General features: G+C 54.1%; 4 protein-coding genes across 10 annotated transcripts in view; 2 read left to right on the forward strand and 2 right to left on the reverse strand.

Annotated features, from left to right (window-relative positions):
- Nucleotides 1–1,885: 1,885 nt before the first annotated feature.
- LOC140644893 (killer cell lectin-like receptor subfamily B member 1B allele C) lies at nucleotides 1,886–6,592 on the reverse strand. Of its 2 annotated transcripts, none has more exons than XM_072848110.1 (6): nucleotides 6,534–6,592; nucleotides 4,092–6,454; nucleotides 3,468–3,599; nucleotides 2,919–3,073; nucleotides 2,525–2,616; nucleotides 1,886–2,426 (listed from the first exon to the last, which is right to left on the reverse strand). In XM_072848110.1, exons 2-6 carry the CDS (start codon nucleotides 4,165–4,167, stop codon nucleotides 2,303–2,305), a joined length of 579 nt encoding a protein of 192 aa, XP_072704211.1. In that variant the 5' UTR covers nucleotides 4,168–6,454; nucleotides 6,534–6,592; the 3' UTR covers nucleotides 1,886–2,302. The 2 variants fall into 2 exon arrangements, with proteins under 2 accessions (XP_072704211.1, XP_072704210.1); XM_072848109.1 differs by having other exon boundaries at nucleotides 2,525–2,640.
- A 43-nt stretch (nucleotides 6,593–6,635) lies between these two features.
- Nucleotides 6,636–10,677, reverse strand: LOC140644900 (C-type lectin domain family 2 member B-like). The gene is made up of 7 exons (XM_072848126.1): nucleotides 10,511–10,677; nucleotides 9,834–9,974; nucleotides 8,863–9,007; nucleotides 8,346–8,441; nucleotides 7,747–7,931; nucleotides 7,234–7,334; nucleotides 6,636–7,058 (listed from the first exon to the last, which is right to left on the reverse strand). Exons 3-7 carry the CDS (start codon nucleotides 8,999–9,001, stop codon nucleotides 6,944–6,946), a joined length of 636 nt encoding a protein of 211 aa, XP_072704227.1. The 5' UTR covers nucleotides 9,002–9,007; nucleotides 9,834–9,974; nucleotides 10,511–10,677; the 3' UTR covers nucleotides 6,636–6,943.
- Nucleotides 10,678–12,443: 1,766 nt separating this feature from the next.
- On the forward strand, nucleotides 12,444–20,646 carry LOC140644890 (C-type lectin domain family 2 member B-like). 5 transcript variants are annotated; one of them, XM_072848098.1, is made up of 7 exons: nucleotides 12,454–12,556; nucleotides 13,940–14,306; nucleotides 14,732–14,827; nucleotides 15,239–15,423; nucleotides 15,825–15,925; nucleotides 16,120–16,239; nucleotides 18,095–20,646. In XM_072848098.1, exons 2-6 carry the CDS (start codon nucleotides 14,168–14,170, stop codon nucleotides 16,232–16,234), a joined length of 636 nt encoding a protein of 211 aa, XP_072704199.1. In that variant the 5' UTR covers nucleotides 12,454–12,556; nucleotides 13,940–14,167; the 3' UTR covers nucleotides 16,235–16,239; nucleotides 18,095–20,646. The 5 variants fall into 5 exon arrangements, with proteins under 5 accessions (XP_072704198.1, XP_072704201.1, XP_072704199.1 ...); XM_072848099.1 differs by having other exon boundaries at nucleotides 19,135–20,646; XM_072848097.1 differs by having other exon boundaries at nucleotides 12,444–12,556; nucleotides 14,103–14,306; nucleotides 16,120–20,646.
- Nucleotides 20,647–21,192: 546 nt separating this feature from the next.
- The window catches only part of ZNF692 (zinc finger protein 692), a 60,139-nt gene continuing 53,643 nt past the window's right edge, over nucleotides 21,193–27,688 (forward strand). For both annotated transcript variants that reach the window (XM_072847918.1, XM_072847923.1), the window contains exon 1: nucleotides 21,193–22,424. The gene's annotated coding sequence lies outside the window, so the exon portion shown is untranslated. The remainder of the gene's footprint in view (nucleotides 22,425–27,688) is intronic.

The raw sequence follows: 27,688 nt of genomic DNA on the forward strand, positions 1-27,688 counted from the left end.
CGGTAGTGGGAAATACGGCAATAATTAACTTGGCTTTGAGCTGGTTTTTTTGGCCATGCTGGGTGTGAAGCACTTCCTCTGGTTTTTATTTTCACGCATGACTGTTCCGAGGCAACCCTGAAGGCTCACCTGCTGAGCTGCCCTTGCTAGTACTTCGATAGTTTTTTGTTCTTTATTTCTTTTGGCTGGAGAATGTATAGAAAGCTTTACGTCCCCTCTCTGTAGGAGATAACAGGAACTCCCAAGAGACTCTCAGCCCATCACCACCCCAAGGACACCCTGGGCAGGGCAATCCGAGGATGCCAACCTGCCTCCACCCACCGCGGGGCATGAAAACAGCCGCCTCAACTGACCAAAAGAAATGAGGGCCAAGTTACTCCAAAATACTCTAGTGGAAGAAGCTCCACCTCTTCTCAAGTAGCTACTACAGGGGAAAAAAGCTGCTTCTCCCTGGTTTTCAGTCTGGATAAACAACAAGAGCTGTGGCTCTTGGAAAGTGCCGAGAGCTGCATCTGCATGGGCTCAGCGAGGTCTTCTGCTCAACACCTGTAACGAACCTGAGCTCCCCCAGCTCTGCTTTTCAGGGGAAGGAAAGGACGGAGAAGATACAGGCTTGTTTTGTGGTAGCAACAAGGCCGGTGGGAGACTCCTCTACCTGGTTTTCCAGCAAAGACCCAGACATTTGTTTTACATGATGGTGCTGTCAAAGAGGGAGGCAACGGGGCTGGGGCAACACCTGATCCCAGGGGGAAGGTGGTCGATGTGCCCCTGGGCCTGGGAGAAAGGCTGAAGGTGGGGAATCAAGAAGCCAACGGGGAAATGAGGGTGGGGAAATGAGGGTGGGGAAAGGGACACAGAGGAGCTCACCGGCGTTGCCATCATCACTACCAGCTCCCGGCTCTTCCCTCCGGTCCCCATCACCGACGGGCGAGCGACCTGCTCCACATCGCTCACACTGCTCAGGGACCGGGACAAGATGGCGGAGGGCCCGCCTCCGCCTCTCCGCCGCCACGCATGCGCGCTGCGCCGCTCCCAGCCGCCAGAGCGCGCCGGGAAACGGAGTCCCTCGCGCGGGGGCTGACGGGAGTTGTAGTCCTGGGCCGCGCTGGGCAACGCTCAGCCCGGGGCCTGCTCGGCGCGGGCTGCTGGGAGACACCAGGCCCCTCGGGGTCCCCTCCGTCGTGTCCCGGCCCCCCGCACCCCGAGGCGAAGCCCCCGGGTCCCCTGGCCCCTCTGCCAGCGCCAGGCCCCACACTCCCGGGGGGCCATGTTGGGCCTAGGGGTGCGTGTGGGGCCCAGACCCGCATCCATCAGCCCCCAGTAGTGAGGCAGGGGAGACATTCCCAAGTTCGGCCTTTGGGGGGTGAAATATTCCCCTTACAGGCACTTTTTGGCATTTCACAGCCCCACCCAGGGCGCTTTTCCTCTCCCGGGTTGGGATTCGGTTCCGTTGCCAGCACGCAGGAGAAGGCAGAGCCCCCCCCCACCTGCCCCACACCCTTTCCCTTCCAGCCAGCCCCAAAGCTGCGCTAATAATACGTAATAAAAATAAAAGCTAATGCACCTTTATTGCCATGGCTGGGTGACCTCTTCCTTGCTCACCCTGTGCTCCTTCCCGGTCCTCCAAGGGCTTTTACCAGCGATGGCTGATGGTTATCCCCGTTGACCAAATTATCCCAGTTTTACCTGAAATCATTTTTCCACCCTCTTGAGCATCTTTTCAGGGTTCTCCTCTCCCTGGCAAGAGCTCACATCACCTTGGCATCAACAAACCTGCTCTAAATTCAGCATTGCTCTCCAGCTGATTTCTGCCTCCTCCTCCATATCCCCCAAAAGTGGATTTTTTAAAAATGATTCTTTTACTATATTTTTAGAAAGACTTCTCATCCCCTTTCCCCAGAATCCCTTCCCGTGGGGCAGCTTTCATATGCAGGGCACCGGCTGCACCTCTGCTTGGCCGAAACCTCGTCATAAACGGCCTTGACGAAGCTGCTGGAGGATCTGGAGTTGTAGGAATTGTTTTTCACCCCATGACGACTCTTTTTTTTCCTCCTCTGAGCATCCGTTGATGGTGATTTTTTGGGTGTAATTGAGGATTTCAATGCTTTTGACCGGTGTCTTCACCGCTGGTGGTTTCTCCCCATGGCTTGTTCTGACCCCAGATACCTTCAGCCCCCCCTACCCCGCAGCTCCCTTATTATATACAAATTAGCATGCAAATGAGGGGTCAGCTCCCTGCCCGCTGTTGGCCCATTATGAGAGGATGGGGAAGGGGAGGGTGATGCCCCGGCCCCGCTCTGGCTCAGAGCTGGGTGGCCTCTTTCTGGCAGATCCACTGCAATGCTGAGCTGCAGTTGTCAGAGCTGATCCTGTCCTCCCTCAGCATCCCGCAGCTTCTGCCTTTATCCCCGGGGCTCAGCTGGAACCTGCGGGTGCAGGAGGGAGCCCGTGTCATGGCACGAGGGTCCCTCGGGTGACGGTGGAGGTGCCCACCCCAACACCCATCCCTCCCCAAAGCGCTCACCGGCTCTGGTCCAGGCGGGAGCCGTTCAGCCAGGTCCAGCCCTTCCCGGCAGAGGGGATGGAGAGGCCGATCCAGAAGTAGCGGCTGGGTTTCTGGACCATTTCCTTTATGAAACGCTGTAATGGCAGAGCAGGCAGGTGGTGATGCTGATGTGCCACAGATCGCCATCCCAAAACAGGCTCCAGCCTGGCCCTGCACAGCCCCCACCCCAGGACCGAGCCCCACCAGTGTCCCCCACGCTCTTGACGCTGGCAAAGGCACCGTGGAGGCTTGGGCACAGGAGTGGGTGCTGACCCCAGATTTCTGGACAAGCCCCTAACCCCCAGGTGCCACCAGCCCCTCGGCTGCAGTCCTGGGACCCGTCCCACATCCCTGATGCCATCGGTCCCTTTACCAGCTCCTCCTGGTCCCCCGGCATCAGCAGCTCGGCACCCCGATTCACACAGTCCTGCTTGCTCTGGTCCCAAGGGTTCATCTCATTGGCAACCCAATAGCACTTGGTCCCATGCAGCGTCCAGCCCATGGGGCAGAGCTTGCACCCCTCGCCCTCTGCAGACAGACAGACGGACAGGGCCACGCTAAGGCACCCCGGGGGAGCCTTGCATCAGCTGGGGGGGGACAGCACGGTTTGGTCGGAGGGATGCTCCATCATGGCTTATTGGGGGGGTCCCTGTTGAGGGGACCCCATGAGGGGGTGGGTTACCTTGCAGGGCGCACAGGCTCTTCCTCAGCCCCAGGTAGATACAGCCCAAATCGGCACAACTCCATCCCAGTGACACATTCCCGCACCCCACGGTCCCCTCGAGCTGTCCCCTCTCGACCACCAGCCAAGACACTGGGAGAGATGGAGGCTGAGCCCAGTCAGGGCATCCTCCCTCGGGGATGGAGGGGGCACCCACGCCCTACCAACCCCCCCCAAAAAAGCCAGTGGGGCCCAACTTACCGCACACCACGAGGGACAGCACCAGGATGGCCATCAGGGCCCGGAAGAGGCAGCGGGGACAGCAGGGGGCTCCTGCGAGGACACGCGCCCACCACGGGTCAAAACCCCCCTGGGGGTCTTGTACACCGGATCCTGTGGTCAGGGGAAGGGGTATGAAAAAAAGGGGGGGGCTCGAGAGCTTCTGTGTGTCTCCCACCCATCCCCAGAGAGCCCAAAGCAGGGTGTCCTGGGGCAAAGCACCTTGGTGAGACCCCCCAAAACCCTGCAGACCCCCCTGCACAAAGGGGTGACCCCAGTAAGAGACCAGCAGCAGAAGCTGGGTGTCCCCAAAGATCCCTCTGCTCCCCCTTTTGGGGTCACAGCTGAGACCCATAGCTTGGCGGAGACAGGACGGCAGCCAGCCCGCGGTGTCTGACGAGCCACAGCCTCAAGAAAAGCCCCCACAGACCCTCCTCCCTCACGCCGTGCCTCAGTTTCCCCAGCTTGAGCAGCTCTTGGGGACCCAGCAAGCAGCATCACCCCACTTCTCCCCCTTCTCAACTCACACCGGTCATCACCACCCCATATTTCCTCTCTCCCCCCACAAATTTTTAGGGGAGGGACCAGCAGACACGACCCCAATACCTGCATCCTGGAGGGGACCCGGGCTCCCCGCAGCACCCCGCTTGCCCAAGACCATGTAGCCATCCTCATCCTCCATGCCGCGGAAGAGCCGGGAGGGCACGGGGCTGGGCACACGGAGGAGGGGACAGGAAACCAAAGCACGGGTGACCGCTCGGGCTCGTGCTGTCGAGGTGTGAACTGGCAACGGGGCCTGAGCTTCCTGCCACGGCTAAAGACAGCAGCCCTGGGGACAGCAGCCCTGACGCCCAGGTGAGGGGCACGGCGGGGTCCATGGGGCACAGGGGGCTTTCTCTCCAGAGAAAGGAAAAGCGGGGTAGGGGGCTGTTCCCCACGGGGGAAAGGACGAGGAGCTGTGGCACAAGCTAGGGCAGGAGGAATTTGAGGCACATCAGGAACCCATGGGTCCCCACTTCTCCTGCCTCCTCATTAGCAGCTAGTTCATTAGCCTAATGAAGCACTAGTTTATCAGCTCCTGCCCTTGCTTTTCTTTCATCCTTTGCCACTCACTGGCAAGTGCCTCCACTCAGCAGGCTGCAAGGCTGCCTGCGTCCTTCCTCCCAGCCCTTCCAGGACTTAATGGCATTTACTTTATTAGCTCCAATAGGGAAAACAACCCCAAATCCATTTTGGTGAGGAGAGGAGGGGACACCAGGGGACGAGAGGAGAGCCTCTGCCCATGGCAGAAGCCTCAAAAATAGGGTCTCCCCAGCTCAGGAAGAACTAGCCCAAGAAAGATGAGGTAGGACTGCCCCAACAGCCCTCCTCTCCATCCCTGCTGCCATCTGAACCCCTAACTGGCACGCTCGAGGATGGAGGGACTGGGAGCACTGGGAAGGGGCCCTCCCGCACTGCCGCCACACCAGCACTGCACTCGCAAGGGGACACAGCGAGCTTTGTTCACCCACCATCCCTGTCGGGTTCCTCCCCAATGCCCACGGCTGCTTTCAGCTGCTTCTGGGGCTCCTGCAGCAGCACCTTCTTGAGGGGGGCAGGATTTGGGGGGTCCCCGAGAGCCCCTGTACGCAGGAAAACAAGGGGTGATGGGGAGGGACAGTGGCTTTCAGCAGAGCACGGCCCAGGGGGAGCCCCAGAACTCGCCTGGGCATGGGGCAGAGCCAGCACCCCGTGAGGGGCTCCAGCAGAGAGCTCCAGCCATCCCCCTCCAGCCTCCAGCACCCCACGCTGCCAGGGCTCCAGGGAGAAGACCCCGGGGGGCAGCCGCCACGTCACACACGTGTACCCCAACGCTCCAGAAGCTGGGATGGGAAGCGCACACAGGATGGAGGAGGGGAACGGACAGGGCTGCCCTGAGCAGGCGCCTTCCGGAACAGAAGGGACACCCATGGCAGTTTACCATGTTTCATTTAAAAACACATCAGTAGCAAAAATAGCATCAAGATCTGTAAGCAGGGATGTTTACCATGTTGTCCTGGTTTCAGCTGAGATAGAGTTAATTTTCTTTATAGTGGCTGGTATGGGGCTATGTTTTGGATTGGTGCTGAAAGCACTGTTGATAATACAGAGATGTTTCAGTTGCTGCTGCACCAGTCAAGGACTCCTCAGCTCCCCGTGCTCTGCCAGGTGCAGAAGAAGCTGGGAGGGGGCACAGCCAAGACAGTTGATCCAAACTGCCCAAAGGGCTATTCCATACCACAGGACGTCATGCTCAGTATATAAAGCTGGGGAAGAAGAAGGAAGGGGGGGACGTTCGGAGTGATGGCGTTTGTCTTCCCAAGCCACCATTACGCGTGATGGAGCCCTGCTTTCCTGGAGATGGCTGAACACCTGCCTGCCCATGGGAAGCAGTGAAGGAATGCCTTGCTTTGCTTTGCTTGCGTGCGCAGCTTTTCCTTTCCCTATTAAACTGTCTTTATCTCAGCCCTCGAGTTTTCTCACTTTTACTCTTCTGATTCTGTCCCCCATCCCACCAGGGGGGAGTGAGCGAGCGGCTGTGTGGGGTTTAATTGCCAGCTGGGGCTAAACCACGACACATGTTTACCATGTTTATTAGTTTACCATGTTTTATTAAAAATGTTTTTTTGAAAAACATCAGTAGAAAAGTAGCATCAACATCTGTGACTCTCTGGGGTGCCACACAAGGGCCAACTCACTCCTCCTGCCCTGCACCAGGCCAGGGACCTCCACCGAGCTGTCAGCACCCATCTCACCTGGCTGCAGCTGCTCGAGCTCCATCGCACAGTGCAAAAGCAGGTATGTGTGGATTGTGAGAGAAGCAAGATGACTCCTGGCGTGGTCCCAGAAGCAGAAAGAAACCCCCTCCACGCGCAATCCAAGGTCCCGGTCCAGGCAGCCACGCGTCTGCTTCCACATCTCCCTGTCCTGCAGGTTCACCTCCCCGAGACCTAGCGGTGACTTGTTGCTGAGACTGTGCCATGGTTTAGCCCCAGTCAGCAACTAAGCCCCACCCAGCCGCTCGCTCACCTTCAGCCCCCAGTGCAATGGGGGAGGGAATCAGAAGAGCAAAAGAAAGAAAACTGCTGGGTTGAGATAAGAACAGTTTAATAACTGAAATAAAAATTTAAAAAAATACAGTAATGGTAAGAAATATAAATAATGGTACGATATAATGAGTAATTATATAATAATGAAAATGAAATCAATACTACTAAAAAAATAATAATAAATTGTAATGAAAAGGAAAACAACAAAAGAGAGAGAAAGAGAGAAATAAAACCCAGGAAATAAAACCAAGTGATGCAACCACTCTCCACACACCCACTGCAGCACAGAGCAGCAGCTGAGGCACGAACATTGCTACTGCCCTCGCGCTGGTGGAAGAGGTGAACCTGCGAGTCCCCAGCATGGGGAAGGCCCTTTCTCCATCACCTGCATCACATCAGAGCCTGGGGCTTGCTGCAGAGATATGGCCGGTGCTGTGAGCAGCTCGAACTCCTGAGATCACGGTCATTTAGGAACAGACAAGGTTCTTGGCCCTGCACCGGGATCCTGCAACAAGAAGGAAAGACACCGCTGGTACTGTCGGGTTAGCTGGGGTCCCCTCAAGCACCAGGAGACAAGGGCTGCCTGCAAGGGACAGTCCCAGCGGACACGGCCCACCAGGCCCCTGCCTGTCCCACACCAGGACAGTCGCCCCACAGCCCCAGCTCGCGATGGGACTCACGTGTCATTGAAGCTGCTGCCGTCCACCCACTGCAGGTGCTCGCCCTGTCTCCGCAGCCCAAGCCAGTAATCAATGTTGCCCTTGAGGCGCAAGAGAAACTCCTGGGGAGGAAAGAGAGAAGCCAACAGTCAGGAGCTGCTGCCAGCCCCACGCGAGTCACTGTCCCAGCCCCACACCACTGCCACCGGCCCAGGGACAGCAGCAGCTCCCGCCCAACGGCTGCTCCAACAAGCTCCAGAGGCTTCTGAAGGAGCTCACCAGCCCGGCCAGCGGCGTTGCTCCTGCTCTGCCAGAGCTCTCCTCTGCTCGGGGTCCAGCCAAGCACTGCCGGTGGGCAGACGCATCCTGGGCTCCGTGCCACACCCCATGCCTGCCTCCCTCCAAGGCCCCAGGGCAGAGCTGCACCTCTGTCCCTACAGGCACCTCTCGCCTGCCCAGCACCAACCCCAGCGCCTGCACCCACCCCAGACCCCTCCTTTCACCCCCACGCAGCCACAACAGCCCCTCACTCACCACTTCCCAGTCCCTCTTGAGCACAGCCAGCGAGGCCCCGCGTGAGGAGCACTGCTCCTGGCTCCACTCCCAGCTCCCCTCCTCCCTCGAGAGGTAGTAGCAGACATTGCGGTACCCAACCCAGTCGTCGGGACAGGCCAGCACCTGAGCCACAGGCAGACCTGCATTCCCTTCACACCTTCCTGCTGGAGAGGGAAGGGGAGAAGGTCAGAGGATTCCGCTCCACAGGGACCAGGGGACACAGCTCCATGGGGCAGGGAAGAAGGAGGCAGCCCTGGGCCCCCACCACGGGGATCCCCAATTTGCTGCCAGGGACCTACAGGGAGCAGACACCCCAGGGGTTAACAGCCTGCCCCATGGCACGGCTGGGGGTGTCCCTGCTCCTCCCCAGGACCCCCGGCACAGGGCAGGGGCACAGCCAGCCTGAGGGCCTGGCCCCACCATGCTCCCCCCACCAACCTGGGCCTCACACACCCACGCCTGCCCCAGCCTGGAGGGGAAGGGGCTGCATCCAGCCTGGTGCTGCGCAGGCTGGGCTGCCAGCACCACACACAGCTCTGCACCAAGGGGCAGGACAGAGGCAGTCGCTCCTCTCTTACCTGATACTACAGCAAGAGCCAGGACCAAAGCCAGGACCAGAGCCACGAGCACAGCCAGAACCAGGACCCATGCTGGATGGAGCATGGACAGCTTGCCTGGAGGAGGAAAAAGCCACTCGCAGTGAGGACGGCGCTGTCCCAGAGTGGGCACAGCCCTCGTGTCCCCGCCAACCCCAACACAAGCTGCCCAGGGAACATAGAAGGGATCCCACAGCCCATTTCCCCCCCTCACACACACAGCTGGCTGCAAGAAAGCCAAGGGACAGTCACACACACCAGGGACAAGGCTCTCATGCCACAGGTGTGGGGGGACAACCTGCGGCAGGAGAGCTGCCAAAGATCTGGAGGGAGGAAGGGTGTCTGCGACAGAACACCCAATGAGGACCGAGCACAAGACAAGCCCTTTCCAGAGAGCTGGAAGAAGCCTCACACTTGCCAGCCCCACTCCTTGGGGGGTGACACTGCCCCAGGGACACTGTCCCCTCCCTACAGGCCACAGGGTTGGCCCTGCACTCACCCAGAAGTCTTCTGTGCATCCTTTTGTCTGTATCCCCAGGCACCTCTGGGTGGGGGGATGCCCCTCCAATCTGGGGACTCAGGGGCTCCTCCACATTCCCATCACTGGAGGAGAATCCAGTCCTCTGCTCTTGTCCCATGGCACACTGAAAAGTAGAAACTCTTTGCTTGCACCAAGCAGGACCTTGCGCCCAAGGCACCACCACTGCAGGCAAAGCCTGTGTCAAGCCAGGCTTAGATACAGTTTAACCTCCACTGGCCCTGTGGGGGGTGACACCCAGGCTCAGGAAGGCGATGCCAGCACACTCCTGCCCTGTCCCTGCTCCCCCTGCGACGCTGCTGCCTGTCCCCAGCACCTGGGGAGACAAAGGCAGCGTCAGTGAGCTCAGGGACCGGCCCTCGGCCCCCAGCAGAGCCAGCACCCTCCCCACCACCCTGCACGCACCCTTCCCAGACAGCCCCCAGGGCACTCGCTGCCTGGGAACATCCCCCTGCCACCACTCTGCTCCCCTGCTCCACAACCAGTGGGGGCCCAGGCACCGGAATGGGGGGGCCAGGGTCCCCCCAACACATCTGCTGAGCCCTCCTCTGCACACCACAGCTGCTGGACACCAGCAGCCCCAGCACCCCGCACTGAGGCAGGGGCCACACCTTGAGCCTTTGGAGCCAACAAGGGGCTGGAAACTCAGTCACCCTGGGGGCGATGGGATGGAGGGGGCCTGAGCAAAGCTTCTTACGGGGTGCTTAGGACACCCTGAAGTCAGGCCTGAAGTCAGGGCAAGGGAGGGAGCAAGGCAGATCAGGGAGGAAAACATACAGACCATTACTTTTTTTTTTTTTTTTTGGTGCTGGCGAGGAGCTCAGTGTCAATGGGAGCACAGAGTGAGGAAAGGCAGAAGCAGCCACTTTCCTCAGCGGCCACACAGGATGGAAGCACCATCACTCACAGAGAGGGGAGGGAACGGGGTTTACCCAGCAGGACAAGGCACCGCAGCAGCCTCCAGACACCCGCTGCAGCACAGTGAACAGGAAAGGGCAAGAAGAGTGGCCTACAGACGGCAGTGCGTTTGGAGGATGATGTAATACTCGAGGACCTGGAGGTTTGGGAGAAGGCTGCAGAAGAACAGCCAAAGAGGCAAGACAATATGGGGTGGTGAACCCCAAAATGCTGTGACCATGGTGGCATATAATATAGAACAGCTAAGGCAGACGTCCTTACAGTACGGAAAGGTGCAAGGGGAGCACCAAACAGAAGCTGGAACCATCAGTCTTACTCAAAACGGGGGTAGACAAATGGTCCTGGGAGGAGGAATAATTCTTCAAAACCCCAAAGACAGACAGGACACCTTTTCTCTATTATCTTTCAAGACACACGCTGGTTGACAAATCCAAGGACCACGGGGATACAAACCCCCAGAGTATCCCCGATGGCTTTGCTCAGTAAGCACCCAGACCGCCTGCCCTTAACGGGCAAGATAAGTACGATTAAGGCATTGCTCCCAATGGGGTTATGGGCTGGGGCCCCTCAGCAGCTCCCGTGCTGGGAAGCTGAAGGGTGGACAAGGAAAGGACCCCTCCCCAGGACCCCTGCAGAGAGAAACCACAGCTGCTGGGGAACAGGCTCCTTCTGAGCATTCACATACCAATACCTGCTGAGGGGACAGCAGGAAGGACGAGGCCGCAAGCAGCCGCTCCCTCACCAGACCCAAAGGGAGGCGGAAAACGGGGGGACACGGGGAGAAGAAGCACACCAGGCTCCCTTCACCACAGCCGCCTGCCCCTTCCCCCGCACCGAGCCCCAGCAGAACCGGCGGCAGGTCCCTACCCACGCTACGCCCGGCCCCGAGCTCCGCCGACGCCGCCTCAGGGGGGGTCCCGCCGCTCCCGGCCGCCCCCGCCGCCCTCACGGCCACGAGCAGCGCTGAGGAGAGCGAGGGACCACGCCCGCCCTTCAAAAGCCTCGCGCAGCCCGCCCGCCCCTCGACCAATCAGCGCGCAGGATCGAGGAGTGGTGTGAAAAGACAGCCAATCCGAGACAGCGGCGGCACCGCCCCTCCCGTGAACACGATCCGCCGCGGCCCCCCCGCCCTGCCCGGGCACCACGGTCCGGCACGGGGGGTTTGGGGGTGCGAGCGTGGGGCCGGCACCGAGCTGCTGTCCTGAGCGCCAAACTGGGGGACACTGGCGGGTGACAAAGTCCTTCGGTCAAAGCATTTGTCTGGGCAACGCACCAAGAGATGGACACGAAATAATGAGGGACTGGAACCGAAATCAAGCTGAGAAACCCTTCATAGCACCGGAAACAGCTGACGTAAAAAAGATTAAGTAACAAAAACAAGTTTTCCCTAGTTGGGTCTTGCCTAGGCAGCACGGGAGCGTACGTATCCTTTCCAACCCTTTGTGCATTGACAGTGAAACCCTGCTTGTCAGCCAGGTCTCGGTCTCTCCGTGGACAACCTGAGACCCATGCTTCAGCTTTTTCCACAGCAGCGAGGGGTTAAAAATGAAGCGGGGGAGATCACCTGGGTGTAGAAAGGGAGCCAGGGCAGAGCTGTGAAGGCAGATTTTAAAACAGGTTTTCTCAGAAACAGAACTAGAAATAAGGAATTTTTCCTGTGTTGTATAATCAGCTGATCCAGAGACGCATGCTGTACCACTGTTGTGACAAAGTAATAAGTTTACAAGGGCTATAGCCAAGAACAGCCTTATCAGTAAACAACAGCAGAGTTTTCCCAGCACTCGTCACCTTTTCAAGACAAGGCTCTCGTCTCCCGCTCACGTTTAGGGTGCGCTTCGCTGAACCCTGCTGCCGCCAGGCCCTGGAGCGATGGAGGGGAGATGGGAGCCCTCAGAGCCCCAGATCCCTGCCGGCTGCTGCCCGTGGCGGGACCCCCCTGTGGGGTGCTCAGGGAGGGGTAGAGCCCAGGCCAGGGCGAGGAGGAGCCATTGCCGGTGACCGAAGGACTTTGTCACCCGCCAGTGTCCCCCAGTTTGGCGCTCAGGACAGCAGCTCGGTGCCGGCCCCACGCTCGCACCCCCAAACCCCCCGTGCCGGACCGTGGTGCCCGGGCAGGGCAGAGGGGACTGAGCCCCTTTTTGGGAGGACCAGAGCAAGCACAGGGGTGACACGCTGTCCTCCCCCGGGACACCCATCGCTGCTTCATAATGGTTTCCATAACGACCCCCCAGCGCCCCTCACTCCCCAAAAAGAGGGGAAAACAGCCTGAAGGAGCAGGGAGCTGGAACTGCCAGGGGCTGCTCGCACCGCACGAGCAGGGAAACGGCCTGGAAAAATGGCAGCAGCCTCAGCTGCTAGAATTGGAGGTGCCCTGCACCCTCTGATGGCCCTGGGGGTTAAAAATGCCCTAGCTGCTTCCCAAAAGAGAGCGTCTGGGCTGTGAGGAGCCCAACCACCGACAGTGAGAAGGCGGTTCATGTTCCACCGAGCGGTTTACAAAAAGACGACGCCGCTGTCTCGGATTGGCTGTCTTCCCCGCCACTCCTCGATCCTGCGCGCTGATTGGTCGAGAAGCGGGCGGGCTGCGCGAGGCTTTTTAAGGGCGGGCGTGGTCCCTCGCTCTCCTCAGCGCTGCTCGCGGCCGTGAGGGCGGCGGGAGCGGCCGGCAGTGCCCGGAGCCCCCCTGAGGCGGCGTCGGCGTCGGCGTCGGCGGAGCTCGGGGCCGGGCGTAGCGCGGGTAGGGACCTGCCGTCGGTTCTGCTGGGGCTCGGCCGCTCGGTGCGGGGGAAGGGGCAGGCGGCTGTGGTGAAGGGAGCCTGGCGGGCTCGTTCTCCCCGTGTCCCCCCGTTTTCCGCCTCCCTTTGGGTCTGGTGAGGGAGCGGCTGCTTGCGGCCTCGTCCTTCCTGCTGTCCCCTCAGCAGGCATTGGTGTGTGAATGCTCAGAGGGAGCCTGTTCCCCAGCAGCTGTTGGTAGTTGTGGGTTTCTCTCTGCAGGGGTCCTGGGGAGGGGTCCTTTCCTTGTCCACCCTTCAGCTTCCCAGCACGGGAGCTGCTGAGGGGCCCCAGCCCATAACCCCATCGGAATTAACGCATATTGTGCCGGTGCCCCACTTGACAGCCAGCCCTGCAGCCGGGAGCTCTGCCAGACGACCTTGGGCTCGGCGTGGCCGGGCTCCACTGCTCCCTCTGGCGCCGGGCTCCGTAGGGCTGCGGCGGGCTCCTGGGGGGCCCTCGGCCTGCCTGGGCATTCTCGGGCAGTGAGTTCTCTTTCAGGACCCCAATCCCCCTCCCTCCCTGCGGCCGTGGGTGCTTCCTCCCTTCTGGGGCCGTTGAGGGGAGGAACCACTACTGTTTTTCCTGTCAGGAAGCCCCCTCTTTGTTCTTAAGCAATTAAAAAAAAATGGGTTGTATAAGCACTGCCAGGGCAGAAGCTGCTTTGCAGAAGCCTGCCGAGCCCCCTCGGGCACAGTCCTGTCCCCTGGTGCCAGCTGAGCCTGCTTTGCAACTCTCCTGTGCCAGCAGTAGGTGGTTTCCAGGTGTTGGTATTTGCATGATAGGGAGCTTGTGGTCCGGCAGCTGTAGCGAGTGTCGGTTTCTGTCTTGACTGATAGGGCCAGGGGTGCAGGGCCCTGTCAGATAAGTAGTGAAAAAAAAATAAATTGCAGGCCTCTATCGTTTCCTCCCTGATCTGCCTGGATCCCTCCCTTGCCCTGTCTTCAGTCTTTCTCCTAAGCACCCCGTAAGAAGCTTTGCTCAGGCCCCCTCCATCCCATCGCCCCCAGGGTGACTGAGTTTCCAGCCCCTTGTTGGCTCCAAAGGTTCAAGGTGTGGCCCCTGCCTCAGCGCGGGGTGCTGGGGCTGCTGGTGTCCAGCAGCTGTGGTGTGCGGAGGAGGGCTCAGCAGGTGTGTTGGGGGGACCCTGGCCCCCCCATTCCGGTGCCTGGGCTGTCACTGGTGATGGAGTGGGGGGGCTGAGTGGTGGCAGGGGGATGTTCCCAGGCAGCGAGTGCCCTGGGGGCTGTCTGGGAAGGGTGCATGCAGGGTGGTGGGAAGGGTGCTGGCTCTGCTGGGGGCCGAGGGCCCGTCCCTGAGCTCACTGATGCTGCGCTTGTCTCCCCAGGTGCTGGATGGGTGCTGGGGACACGCAGCAGCGTCACAGGGGGAGCAGGGACAGGGCAGGAGTGTGCTGCCATTGCCTTCCTGAGCCTGACCAGGCCCCCACTGCAGGGCCAGTGGAGGTTAAACTGTATCTAAGCCTGGCTTGATACAGGCTTTGCCTGCAGTTGTGGTGCCTTAGGCGCAAGCTCCTGCTTGGTGCAAGCGAAGAGTTTCCACTTGTCGGTGTGCCATGGGACAAGAGCAGAGGACTGGATTCTGCTCCAGTGATGGGAATGTGAAGGAGCCCCTGAGTCCCCAGGATGGAGGGGCATCCCCCCACCCAGAGGTGCCTGGGGATACAGACAAAAGGATGCACAGAAGACTTCTGGGTGAGTGCAGGGCCAACCCTGTGGCCTGTAGGGAGGGGACAGTGTCCCTGGGGCAGTGTCACCCCCCAAGGAGTGGGGCTGGCAAGTGTGAGGCTTATTCCAGCTCTCTGGAAAGGGCTTGTCTTCTGCTCTGTCCTCATTGGGTGTTCTGTCACAGACACCCTTCCTTCCGCCCCCAGATCTTTGGCAGCTCTCCTGCTGCAGGTTGTCCCTACATGTCTGCAGTGTGAGAGCCTTGTCCCTGGTGTGTGTGACTGTCCCTTGGCTTTCTTGCAGCCAGCTGTGTGTGTGAGGGGGGGGAAATGGGCTGTGGGGTCCCTTCTATGTTCCCTGGGCAGCTTGTGTTGGGGTTGGTGGGGACACGAGGGCTGTGCCCGCTCTGGGACAGCGCCATCCTCACTGCGAGTGGCTTTTTCCTCCTCCAGGCAAGCTGTCCATGCTCCATCCAGCATGGGTCCTGGTTCTGGCTGTGCTCATGGCTCTGGTCCTGGCTTTGGCCATGGCTCTTGCTGTAGTATCAGGTAAGAGAGGAGCGGCTGCCTCTGTCCTGCCCCTTGGTGCAGAGCTGTGTGTGGTGCTGGCAGCCCAGCCTGTGCAGTGCCAGGCTGGATGCAGCCCCTTCCCCTGCAGGCTGGGGCAGGCGTGGGTGTGTGAGGCCCAGGCTGGTGGGGGGAGCGTGGTGGGGCCAGGCCCTCAGGCTGGCTGTGCCCCTGCCCTGTGCCAGGGGTCCTGGGGAGGAGCAGGGACACCCCCAGCTGTGCCATGGGGCAGGCTGTTAACCCCTGGGGTGTCTGCTCCCTGTAGGTCCCTGGCAGCAAACTGGGGATCCCCATGGCAGGGGCCCAGGGCTGCCTCCTTCCCTGCCCCATGGACCTGTGTCCCCTGGTCCCTGTGGAGCGGAATCCTCTGACCTTCTCCCCTTCCCTCTCCAGCAGGAAGGTGTGAAGGGAATGCAGGTCTGCCTGTGGCTCAGGTGCTGGCCTGTCCCGACGACTGGGTTGGGTACCGTGATGTCTGCTACTACCTCTCGAGGGAGGAGGGGAGCTGGGATTGGAGCCAGGAGCAGTGCTCCTCACACGGGGCCTTGCTGGCTGTGCTCAAGAGGGACTGGGAAAAGGTGAGTGAGGGGCTGTTGTGGCTGTGTGGGGATGAAGGGGGGGTGTCTGGGTTGGGTGTTGGTGCTGGGCAGGTGAGAGGTGCTTGTAGGGACAGAGATGCAGCTCTGCCCTGGGACCTTGGAGGGAGGCAGGCACGGGGTGTGGCACGGAGCCCAGGACTCATCTGCCCACCAGCAGTGCTTGGCTGGACCCCGATCCGAGGAGAGCTCTGGCAGAGCAGGAGCAACGCCGCTGGCCGGGCTGGTGAGCTCCTTCAGAAGCCTCTGGAGCTTGTTGGAGCAGCCGTTGGGTGGGAGCTGCTGCTGTCCCTGGGCCGGTGGCAGCGGTGTGGGGCTGGGACAGTGACTCGTGTGGGGCTGGCAGCAGCTCCTGACTGTTGGCTTCTCTCTTTCCTCCCCAGGAGTTTCTCTTGCGCCTCAAGGGCAACATTGATTACTGGCTTGGGCTGCGGAGACAGGGCGAGCACCTGCAGTGGGTGGATGGCAGCAGCTTCAATGACACGTGAGTCCCATCGCGAGCTGGGGCCATGGAGCGACTGTCCTGGTGTGGGACAGGCAAGGGCCTGGTGGGCTGTGTCCGCTGGGACTGTCCCTTGCAGGCAGCTCTTGTCTCCTGGTGGGGGTCTCCTGTCCCCCGCCTTGAGGGGACAACTGCTAACGTGACAGTACCAGCAGTGTCTTTCCTTTTTGTTTCAGGTTCCTGGTGCGCGGACAAGCAGTGTGTGTGTATTTGAACAACCATGCTGTTGCGAGTTCGAGCTGCTCACAGCTACGGCCGTATATCTGCAGCAAGCCCCAGGCTCTGATGTGATGCAGGTGATGGAGAAAGGGCCTTCCCCATGCTGGGGACTTGCAGCTTCATCTCTTCTGTGAGAGACTGAAAGAGTTAATGTCTCAAACATTGTGGTGAGGCAGGGCATGGTTTGCATGGTGACAACATGTTGGTAAGCATGGGGTAGGAGAGAGCGAGAGCAGGACAATATTATGTATAACCTGGAAATTAATCAAACTATAGAACAACCCTATGTCTTTTTCCCCCTTTTCTGGATAACTTATAACTTTATCTGAGGGCAGAATGATGCATATTTTGTTTATTATAACAAGTCTGATTCACACTTCTGGGAATGGTCCTCTTGCAATGCTACTCACCCACCATGAATTTTACTTATGGAATGAAATTGGTGCTCTGGCCAGCCCATATTCTGTACCTTGCTCCTATTTCCCATTTGACTCCTTCTTTCACCCATTAGAACTACTGGATTTTTATGAGGCTGATTATTCCCTAAATGGGAATCTCTTGGCGTATACAACTTCCCAATAGCGTGGGGCATGAACCTAGAGGCCTGACACATTTACAGTGAATGCGGTTGCAAATGAGACCCCTCCTGCAACCACTAAGGTATGCCAATCCCCCACAGCATAGCCAGTCTGATCTGTTTATGTGCCCCAAAGTTCTTAACTGTAACACTGGTCCTGGGTACCCCTGCAAAACCTGGCTCTTGGAGAGAGTAAGGGTTCTGATAAGGCATGTGTATTTGGGGTTATCCTTCCTGTGGATATAGAAATTGGGATATTCTGTGCAAAAAGACTTAAAATGAAACTGAGGATTATGGTAGAGTCAAGTATTGCAGCATACCCCGTACACACTACCCTTTGAAGAGCCTGCCACTCACTGCAAAACCTGACATATATTTCATGGACTACAATGATACCTGGACCTGTAAAACTAGCATATACCCAGCCCCCCTGGGACTAGTTTGGGGATGTTCTGACAGGAAATTTTATTCCTACTTAACACTGAAATATCACGCTGGTCTGAAATGTGGATTAGTCATCCTATCCTGTATGCCCATCTTGTATTTTCAATTTCAGCAGCCCTCCCTGGCTGGGAAGTGGCAGAAGCCCCAAAAACATGACCTGAAACCCCACATTTTTACCCCATATGTAACCCTAAAGCAACATCACTTTGTTCTAGAAAATATTACCTGGCAAGTACACTTTCTAAGTAATTGGACCAGATATGCTTTAGGAGAATTCAATTTACAAGTCCAACAAGTGTCAAAAATGATGCTCCAAAATCGTTTAGCTGTAGACATAGTATTGTTAAAAGAACAAGGGGTATGTGGTATCTTGAATTTAAGTGATGGAGAATGTTGTATAACTATTCACAATGCCAGTACTACTATAGAGGAGGCACGGACCAAAATGAAAGAAATTGCCGATCAAACTGCTGAACTATTCTGATCACTCCAACCAAAAGACTGGTTTGACAGGCATGCACTTGGATCTTGGTTCACCTCCCTCCTACAATCCTGGGGACTCACAGGGTGGGGAAAATGGTTCATGCAAATTGGAATAGCCCTGTTGGTTGCATTTCTATTCCTAATGACTGGCATAGCTTTTGTTTGATGTATGATTACCCGTCTGCTTGCTTCTGCTTTCTCTCTTTTCTCCTGCTGTTCGCAGTGTTTGTATCACCACACTGGAAGACTAAATCAAGGACCCTCTGCCAGCTCTTGTTGAAAATGTATGATTTCACAAACTTTCTGTTCTAGATCTTCTCTATCCTCTATCTGTTATGTGAAAATCGCCACCCTAGATGAAGATTATATAGACAACGTTTGAGCCACGGGGTGGTGTGAGAGACTGAAAGAGTTCATGTCTCCAACAGTGAGGTGAGGCGTGATTTGCCCGGCCATGGCAGGTCGGCGAGCACAGGCTGGGGGAGAGAGAGAGCGGGACGGGGAGAGCGCATCGGAGTATGCACGGTTCCGGGTTCCGGTGGCCCTCACCACCTACAGCCAGAGGTCACACAGGGTTTACCTGAGGAAGGGGCTTGCAACCACCTGAGAGACCTCTCGTGACCACCCCCCTCCCACGGCGCCTGTGCAGAAGATTTGGAACTTTCTGGAACGAGAACCATCTAAGTCCTCAAGGGGCAGAACCGTAGGTGGGGATTAGCGTATAAAAGGCATGTCCGCCAAGAACCACGCACGCCCATCACCGGAGGACTGCCACGCCTGTCATCGTCACCGCGGGATCCAAGGGTGGTGATACCTTTCCTTTCTCTATCCTCCTCTCTTCTCCTTTCCTTTCCTCACTTCTCTCTTCCTCTACTCTTGCACTAGATCTAAGTTTTGGATAAATTGTGACGGGTTGCTCGGAGAATAGCTCCATTGGCAAACAGCCTCTGCTCGTTCGTTTGAGCTTGCCAGTTCGTAAAGTTTGTCCATTTGTTGAATTCGCCAGTTAGTAAAGTTGCTGCTCAGGCTGTTCCTCTGAGTCATTGTCATGACTCTACTGGCCCTGTGGCTCTCTTGAGCACAGATCAGCCTTTGTTGGTCAACCATCAGGGAATCAAAAGATTCGGCCATCTTGCAACCCACCCAGTGGGATGAGACAGCTGGCAGCTGGTGGGGAGCTGCACCCCGAGTCCCCCCATTGTTCCTCTCCGTGGTGGCCAGATGGGGGGGGTATGGTCCTCCGCTGCCCCAGGGACACCCCAGGAGAAGCCGTGCCCAGCCACACACTCCCACACCAGCTGGGATGTGCTGCCTGGGACTGGGGGCTTCACATTGGGGATGAAACCACATTCTTGGCTGTGACCATGGGACAGGACAACCAGGCGCTGCAAGGCGTTGGCATGGAGAAGGTTGGGCTCTGGCTCACCTGGTGAAGGCACAAAATATTATCTCTGTTTTTATTTCTCAGCCTTGTCTCCTTTCCACACCTCTCCTTTCGAGATCTCCCACAAGCAGCCGGCAGCAAAGAGCACCGATGCAGCTTTCCCTGCCAAATTTCATGGATTTTACCTCTCCGCTTTGTTCAGATGTGCCACTCGTTAGGTTATCGGGGCAAAAGCTTGGGTAAGGAGGATTCATTGCCAATGGCAGCGTCCTTGGCTGCTGCGTGGTTCAGCCGTGCGTGGTGGTGAGCAATCGTGTGCACATTGTGACGGGGATGTTTCTAGCTTGCTTTCTCTAGCCCTCCTTCTGGCATTATCAATATGGTATTATTAATACAGTATTATCAATGCAGTAATATTAATACAGCAATATAACACTAACATTAATTATAATACATGTAATTAAATATTAATACATGTGTAATTAGTACAGCCACATGGTGGGGCTGGCTGTGTGGTGAATGGGGAGCAAAGCAGGAAGAAGCAGGCGGCGGTAGTGGGTGAAATTTCCTTCCTCTGAGCAAAAAGACAAGAAACTGGTGCAAAGTCAAGGAGAGAGGAGGAAGGATGAGGCTGGAGCTGTGAGAGGTGGTGGGGACGGGAGCAGGAGAGAAGGGCAGTTGTGGAGTTTGCTTTCCAAGTTTCTGGGGTGAAATTAAGTGCTGTTAAATCCATGTGATGAAGGCACTTGACCTCTTAACCAAGCTAGCAGTAGTTTGGTATGGGATCCAAAGGAGGTAAAGGCCTGAGCCGTGGCCGGGCCAAGAACTCCTGGTTCCGATCTGTTCTCTGAGAACCCACAAAGAAGCCGAGTGGCACAGAGAGCATGGATGCACATGACCTTGGAACACCCATCATGCATGAATAGCGGGTGGCTTTTCCAAGACTCATTTATCAAGGAACAAAGCAAGCTGTGGCTACAAGGAGCCTCATGCATATCTTTCCTATCGCATGTAATCTGACTACGAGCCAACCGCTTTATCTATTAATATGACAGCCTAAGGGAGTCTTCTTTGAGCTCTCCCTGCCAGGCAGCGTGGCTGCACGGCGGTGATCTCCCCTTGAGCTGGGACACCTCTCACGGCTGCTCCTCGAGGCAGAGAGACCTTTTACCAACAGCAGATCTTTGGTAAGCGACTGGTATTGCACATAACCTTGTAGCCTGGTAACTTTGATTTTGTCTTGGTAACTTTGATTGCGTGCCGAATTGATAAATTTTGCACATATAATCCCTTAAATATAAACCCTTGTCCAAGTCTGAGACTAAGATTGGACCGAGCCGCACCTAAGCTCCATCAGGAGTTTAGAAAGCAAGGGGGTCTACTCTGAACCTCGTGACTCCACGGGAGGGTCCTCTGTACCCTTTTGTATCCCTGGTCTCTCTGTGAATCATTTTAACTTGTGTAACCCAGTTTTCCTGTATGTTTCTTCCATAAGTACTTCCATAATTACTTTCATGCAGTAATTAATAGTGAACCTTGCCATTGAACTTTAAGTCACACTTGTACAACATCATATTAAAACCACTTTTGCTAATACCTTTGGTGATTTTTTTAAGCGATCTAAAGCACTCATTTGCAACATACCATAATGGAAAAGAGAAGAGAAATAGCAGATGGCAGAAATCGCTGGTGGTTTAAACTCAAGTTTATCCATATGTGATGAAGGAGAGGGGGAGCTGATGGATGGCAGATGCCGTTGGACATCAGGCGCTGATGGATGCCCATCACCGACAGCTATCAACCACCAATGGATCCCAAACACCAACTGATGGGGCACTGGAAACAAAACCAAGCTGAAAGACCCTTAACAGCACCAGAAAGGGCTCAGGTAAGGAGGATTAAGTAATAATAAGTTTCCTTATTTGTGTCTTACATGGGCAGCATGGGAGGCTAGGAAGCCTGTGCACGTTGAAAGTTAAATATTACTTTGTTTTGCTTTGCTATATGTGCATACAACAAGAAGACGACATAGATTGCTTCTGTCTTCTATTTAAATAGTTTCTCTGGCACCAAATGAGGGAAAACTAGGACTTTGGGTATTAATAACAACCATGATTAATGGATCACTGATACAGGTGTGTGTGCATGTAGCTGGGCACAAAGTTAACTGTGTATTTACCAAGCCTCATGAGGACTATGAGAAACAGAAGCAAACAGAGGAATATGCCCTGTAATAAAGTGCCCCTGAACAGAGCAAGAAGTGCCATTTTAGGACACCACAGTGGAAAAACAGGCTTTAATCAGCACTGGTAGCCTAATGAGTGATGTGTCTTAATGATGATGACAGTTAAAACCCATGAAGGAGCCCAGGAGAGGCTGCTTGCAAGGGGAAGCTGCATCATTTCCCTTCTCCACTGGTCACCAGTGGGAGACTTCCCCTTCTTGGTTCTTTTTTTAATTGTTTTCTCCATTATTCTTTCCCAAAGGTGACTTCACCATGGGGCTTGAAGCCTTGCTCTTGGCTACAGCCCTTGTAAACATATTTCCTTGCCACATCAGCAGTGGATCAGCTGATTATACAGCACAGGACAAAGTCCTTATTTCTAGTTCTGTTTCTGAGAAAACCTGTTTTAAAATCTGCCTTCACAGCTCTGCCCTGGCTCCCTTTCTACACCCAGGTGATCTCCCCCGCTTCATTTTTAACCCCTCGCTGCTGTGGAAAAAGCTGAAGCATGGGTCTCAGGTTGTCCACGGAGAGACCGAGACCTGGCTGACAAGCAGGGTTTCACTGTCAATGCACAAAGGGTTGGAAAGGATACGTACGCTCCCGTGCTGCCTAGGCAAGACCCAACTAGGGACAACTTGTTTTTGTTACTTAATCTTTTTTACGTCAGCCGTTTCCGGTGCTATGAAGGGTTTCTCAGCTTGATTTCGGTTCCAGTCCCTCATTATTTCGTGTCCATCTCTTGGTGCGTTGCCCAGACAAATGCTTTGACCGAAGGACTTTGTCACCCGCCAGTGTCCCCCAGTTTGGCGCTCAGGACAGCAGCTCGGTGCCGGCCCCACGCTCGCACCCCCAAACCCCCCGTGCCGGACCGTGGTGCCCGGGCAGGGCGGGGGGGCCGCGGCGGATCGTGTTCACGGGAGGGGCGGTGCCGCCGCTGTCTCGGATTGGCTGTCTTTTCACACCACTCCTCGACCCTGGCGCTGATTGGTCGAGGGGCGGGCGGGCTGCGCGAGGCTTTTGAAGGGCGGGCGTGGTCCCTCGCTCTCCTCAGCGCTGCTCGCGGCCGTGAGGGCGGCGGGAGCGGCCGGCAGTGCCCGGAGCCCCCCTGAGGCGGCGTCGGCGGAGCTCGGGGCCGGGCGTAGCGCGGGTAGGGACCTGCCGTCGGTTCTGCTGGGGCTCGGCCGCTCGGTGCGGGGGAAGGGGCAGGCGGCTGTGGTGAAGGGAGCCTGGCGGGCTCGTTCTCCCCGTGTCCCCCCGTTTTCCGCCTCCCTTTGGGGCCGGTGAGGGAGCGGCTGCTTGCGGCCTCGTCCTTCCTGCTGTCCCCTCAGCAGGCATTGGTGTGTGAATGCTCAGAAGGAGCCTGTTCCCCAGCAGCTGTTGGTAGTTGTGGGTTTCTCTCTGCAGGGGTCCTGGGGAGGGGTCCTTTCCTTGTCCACCCTTCAGCTTCCCAGCACGGGAGCTGCTGAGGGGCCCCAGCCCATAACCCCATTGGGAGCAATGCCTTAATGGTACTTACCTTGCCTGTTGAGGGCAGGCGGTCTGGGTGCTTACTGAGCAAAGCCATCGGGGATACTCTGGGGGTTTGTATCCCCGTGGTCCTTGGATTTGTCAAACAGCATGTGTCTGAAGCAAAATTCGTGGAGACTACCCTTTAAAATCTGAATCTCCCAGCAGGCGAATCGGAGTTTCAGAGTGTTCCCAAAATAAAACTCAATAGCAACAGAGTTACTATGAAGCAGGCATCCTTTATTACAGCGCTGGGCAGCACTGGGGATCGCTCCACCATAAGTGCTCCGACAGACAAGCAAAGTCACAGAGATTATATATTGCAAAGTCATACATATTCATAAGATTAATTTATAGAAACATGAGATTTCTTGGAACTCATTAATATACGTAAGTGTCTCTGACGCATGCGTACTTAAGTCCTTAGGTGGTCTTTAGGGATCTTCTGGTGGTCGTTGGAGGAAGTCGGAAGTCTTCATCACTCTGGCCGCTGACTGAACTTTGTCTTTACGCATGCTCAGTCCATTTTTGTCTTGCTCATACCCTCCTTGCATACCCAAAACCAGTTGGTTCTTGTGTAGCTTCTCCTTATCAGCCCTTTCCAAGGACACAGGGCCTGAAGAATTCCTTTTTCTCTATCTACATTGCAACTATCTCAGCTAACCAAGGATTTAACACAGGCAAAGCATTCTTACTGTAACGATTATTGTTAGGAGGGGGGAAAGACCATATATAGGTTTCCTTCAAATAAAGAATGCTCGTTAGCAATTCTGCTATCTAAGCTTCCTTACTTAAGGCCAACAATACTGACAGGCTAGGCTAAATTATCTGTGAAAGGGAAACTAAAAGGAAACATACCTTAGAGTTGAGCAACCAAGATATTTACAACATTTATTTTTGTCTTTGGGGATTTTAGCTCTTTTCTTTCCCCCCTTTTCTTTAAACTTTTAAAATTATTTTACAAAGTTTCTAAATTAGAAGTCATTATTACTTCCACATATTTCTTTCAATTATTTGCTTTACACAGCCAACACATATAGCAAGGATGATAACAATTATTGTCATAAAAATTAGCCCTTCTAATAATGTAGCCAGCCATCCTTTTAGTGACCATCCTCCTAGGGTTTGCAGAATTTTATTTAGCCAATTATTTTCTGCAGTCTCTTGGATAGCTTTACTATCTTCCACTACTCTTTTCATCTCATCTAGCTGTCTTTGCAAATCATCAGTCACATTGGGTATCTGGACACAACAATGTTCTGTATCTCATTTTAAGTATCCACCCCTTGTTCTTTAATCAATTGTAAATCTAATGCTAACCTATTCTGTATGGTCATCTTAGTATTTGCTTGAACCTGCCTGTTAATAATTTGAAACCCTTTCTGGGTAGCTTGTGATAGTGCCTCTACTTGCCAAGTCAAATAATCTATCAGTATTCTATTTTCTAATGCCATTAATCCTGGTAACAAAAAACTTTGAATTCCCCAGCTGAATTCCACAGCAGAGGTTGGCCCTGCCCATGAATCGCCTTCTGGTTCTCGTTTCACTTTTCCCCAAGAAGTGGTTTTAATTGGACTTTGCTTCCAAGTTGGGCAGAGTGTCAGAATTCCTAGGATTACTTGTCTCCCTGTCGGTTCTAGTTTCAGTCGAGTGGCCCAATATCCATCTGATGTTATGCACACAGTGTAGCCAGGAGAAGGAATCTTTTGCCTACGTTCTTGGGAATGATTTTGAGCGCATTTCTGCTGTAATTCCAAAGTGGAATTGAGAACGTTGATTAAAGACTGATTTACCTTTGTGGGGCACTTCCAATTTGTCCTACTAATATCAGACATCGGCTTCATACTCCAATCAATGCACCAGACGTTATTTCTTATATACTTCCAAAATCCCTCTACTGGCTTAACCCAAGTTTTGGGAGGCTAAGTTTCTCACATTCAGGTGATTTCACCTTTTTCCCTTTTTAAATTGAATTAAAAAATACACATTACTAATTTACCCAGGGCAGTTCCTCCTCCTGATACAAAGCCAAAGTCCTTTTCGCTATAACCTTTAGGGCATTTTCCTCCTCTTGGTTTAGCAATTATAGTTTTGTTTCCTGTGGTCACTGCATCTTGCAGTACATCCAAAACTCTGTCCCTGCAGTCTCCTTTCTGGTCTAAATAGTATCTTACTCCAGCCTTGTTCAATTCTTGGGTCATTTTGTCATAATATTCTAGCGTTGTCAGATTCGCAGGTATGATTCCCCATGGGATAGGTTGGCCTGCAGATTGAGGAATTGGGAGGCAAGCAGTTACGCTTGTCAAAATTTGCATTTTACCAAATCCTTGAATGAGCTCTAACATTAAATTGTTAGCATCCTCTTCACATAGACTTTTACACACTAGTAAACAAGCACATAGCAGCATCAGTAAAACTAATTTCAGGTCAATCTTACAGACATTGGTCCCGTAGGCTGAGATTTCCATGGTCCAGTAGGTGCTTTCTTGATTCTTGAATAGTGGATCCACGCAGCGTGCTTCTCAAGCATAACTGCAGTGTAGGTTGTGAGCAGAACTTGCAAAGGGCCACTCCATTTCTCTTCAAGAGGGTCACCTGAAATATTTTTAACATAAACCCAAGACCAAGGTTTAAACAAGTGCACTGGAGAATCTAAACCCCATGCTCTGGTAGATACTACTAATTTATTTACTTCTTGTAATTGTTTTCCTAATGCTATTAGATATTGCTGTAAGCTAATTTCTCCTACTTGGGTGAGATCTTGCCCTCGATATCTGGTTTGAAATGGTCTCCCATATAAAATCTCAAAAGGACTCAATTTCTCTTTAGTCCTTGGTTTAGTTCGAAGTCTCAGTAGTGCAATTGGGAGAGCCTGATCCCATCTCAAGTTGGTTTCCTGACAAATTTTGCTCAATTGTGTTTTTATCATGTGATTCATTTTCTCTACCTGTCCACTTGCTTGTGGGCGGTAGGCTGTATGCAATTTCCAATTAATTTCTAAAAATTTACTAACTTGCTGAACTACTTGTGACACGAAGTGTGGCCCTCTGTCAGAGGAGATCACTTCTGGCACTCCAAACCTAGGAATAATTTCTCTTAATAAAACTTTTGTTACTTCTTGGGCTTTATTTGTTCTGCAAGGGAAAGCTTCAGGCCATCCAGAGTAGGTATCGGTTAACACCAACAGATATCTATACCCCCCTTTTCTAGGGAGCTCCAAAAAGTCTGTTTGCCAGTTTTGACCTGGAACATTTCCTTTGCCTATGCTTCCAAATTTTACACGATTTTCTACCTTTGGGTTATTTTTCAAACAGGTCTCACACCTATCAACCATGCTTTTCACAGTTTGAAACAAATTTCTAGCCACTATCTGCTTAGTGAGAGAATTATACAGAGCTTCAGTTCCCCAGTGAGTTTTATCATGTTCAGTCTTTGTCAGTGCCCACAATAGTCTAAAGGGAATTATTATCCTGTTATCTTTTAACACTGCCCATCCTGATAGGCCAATTTCAGCCTCTAAGTCAGTAATTAACTTCTGATCCTTTTCATCATATTCAACTGATTCAGGTAGTGGCAAAGATTTTTCAGGAATTAAACTTAATATCTCACCTTGTTCTGCTGCTTGCCTTGCCTCATAATCAGCCAATTTATTTCCCACTTCCCTGTCAGTGTTACCTTTCTGATGTCCTTTGCAGTGCATAATCGCCACTGCTGACGGAAGTTGCACAGCCTCGAAAAGCCGCAGTATTATATCAGGATGTTTTATACCTTTCCCTTGAGTGGTTAAGAGTCCTCGCTCCTTCCAAATTGCTCCGTGAGCATGAACTACACCAAAGGCATATTTTGAATCTGTCCATATATTTGGCAAGTTCCAGTGCCCTCACTAAGGCAACTATTTTGGGTCGTTGTGCAGATGTGCCTTTAGGGAGTGACACTGCTTCCACCACCCGGTCTCTGGTGGTCACAGCATATCCTGCCATTCAAACTCCATTCTTTACAAAACTACTCCTGTCGGTATACCAAGTGTGGTCAGCTTCTTCCAGCGGCTCGTCCTTCAGGTCAGGCCTGCTTGCGTATACGGTCTCAATGGTTTCTATACAATCATGTACAACAGTCTCCATTTCCTGCTTCTTACTTAGAAAAGAAGCGGGGTTAATAACAGCAGATGTAACGATTTCTATATCGTCCTGTTCCATCACGACTGCTCGATACTTCAGAAACCTTGATGGCAACAGCCAATGTCCTCCTTTTTGTTCCAAAACGGAAGTTACAGCATGGGAAGTATGCACAACCATCTCTTGTCCCAAAGTAAATTTTCGAGCTTCCTGAATGATCAAAACAACAGCGGCAACTGCCTGAAGGCATCCCGGCCATCCTTTACTTACCTCATCCCATTGTTTGGAAAAATATGCTGCTGCTTGTTTATAAGGACCCAGCGTCTAGGCTAGAATTCCCAAAGCCACTCCTTGTCTCTCATATGACAACAACCAGAAGGGCTTTGTTATGTCCGGCAGGCCCAAAGCTGGAGCTCTCATTAATTCCAATTTCAATTCTTTGAACACCCTCTTGGCTTCATCAGTCCATGTTAGCTGTGTCTGACTATTTTTCAACAGTTTGTACAAGGGTTTAACTAAAAGTCCATAATTATAAATCCATAATCGACACCAACCTGTCATTCCCAGAAAGGTTCGCAGCTCTTTTACCGTAGTTGGTTCTGGGGTCCTGCAGATGGTTTCCTTTCGATAATTCCCAAGCTGTCTTTGTCCTTTAGAAATCACAAATCCCAAGTAGATTACTTCTTTTTTTCAAGATCTGGGCTTTCTGCAATGATACTCGATAGCCACATAGTCCAAGAAAATTTAACAAACTCACAGTCCATTCCTTACATTCTTCTTTTTCTGTAGC

The sequence above is a fragment of the Ciconia boyciana genome, chromosome 29 (genome assembly GCF_034638445.1).
Source record: "Ciconia boyciana chromosome 29, ASM3463844v1, whole genome shotgun sequence".
NCBI classification, from domain to species: Eukaryota; Metazoa; Chordata; class Aves; order Ciconiiformes; family Ciconiidae; genus Ciconia; species Ciconia boyciana.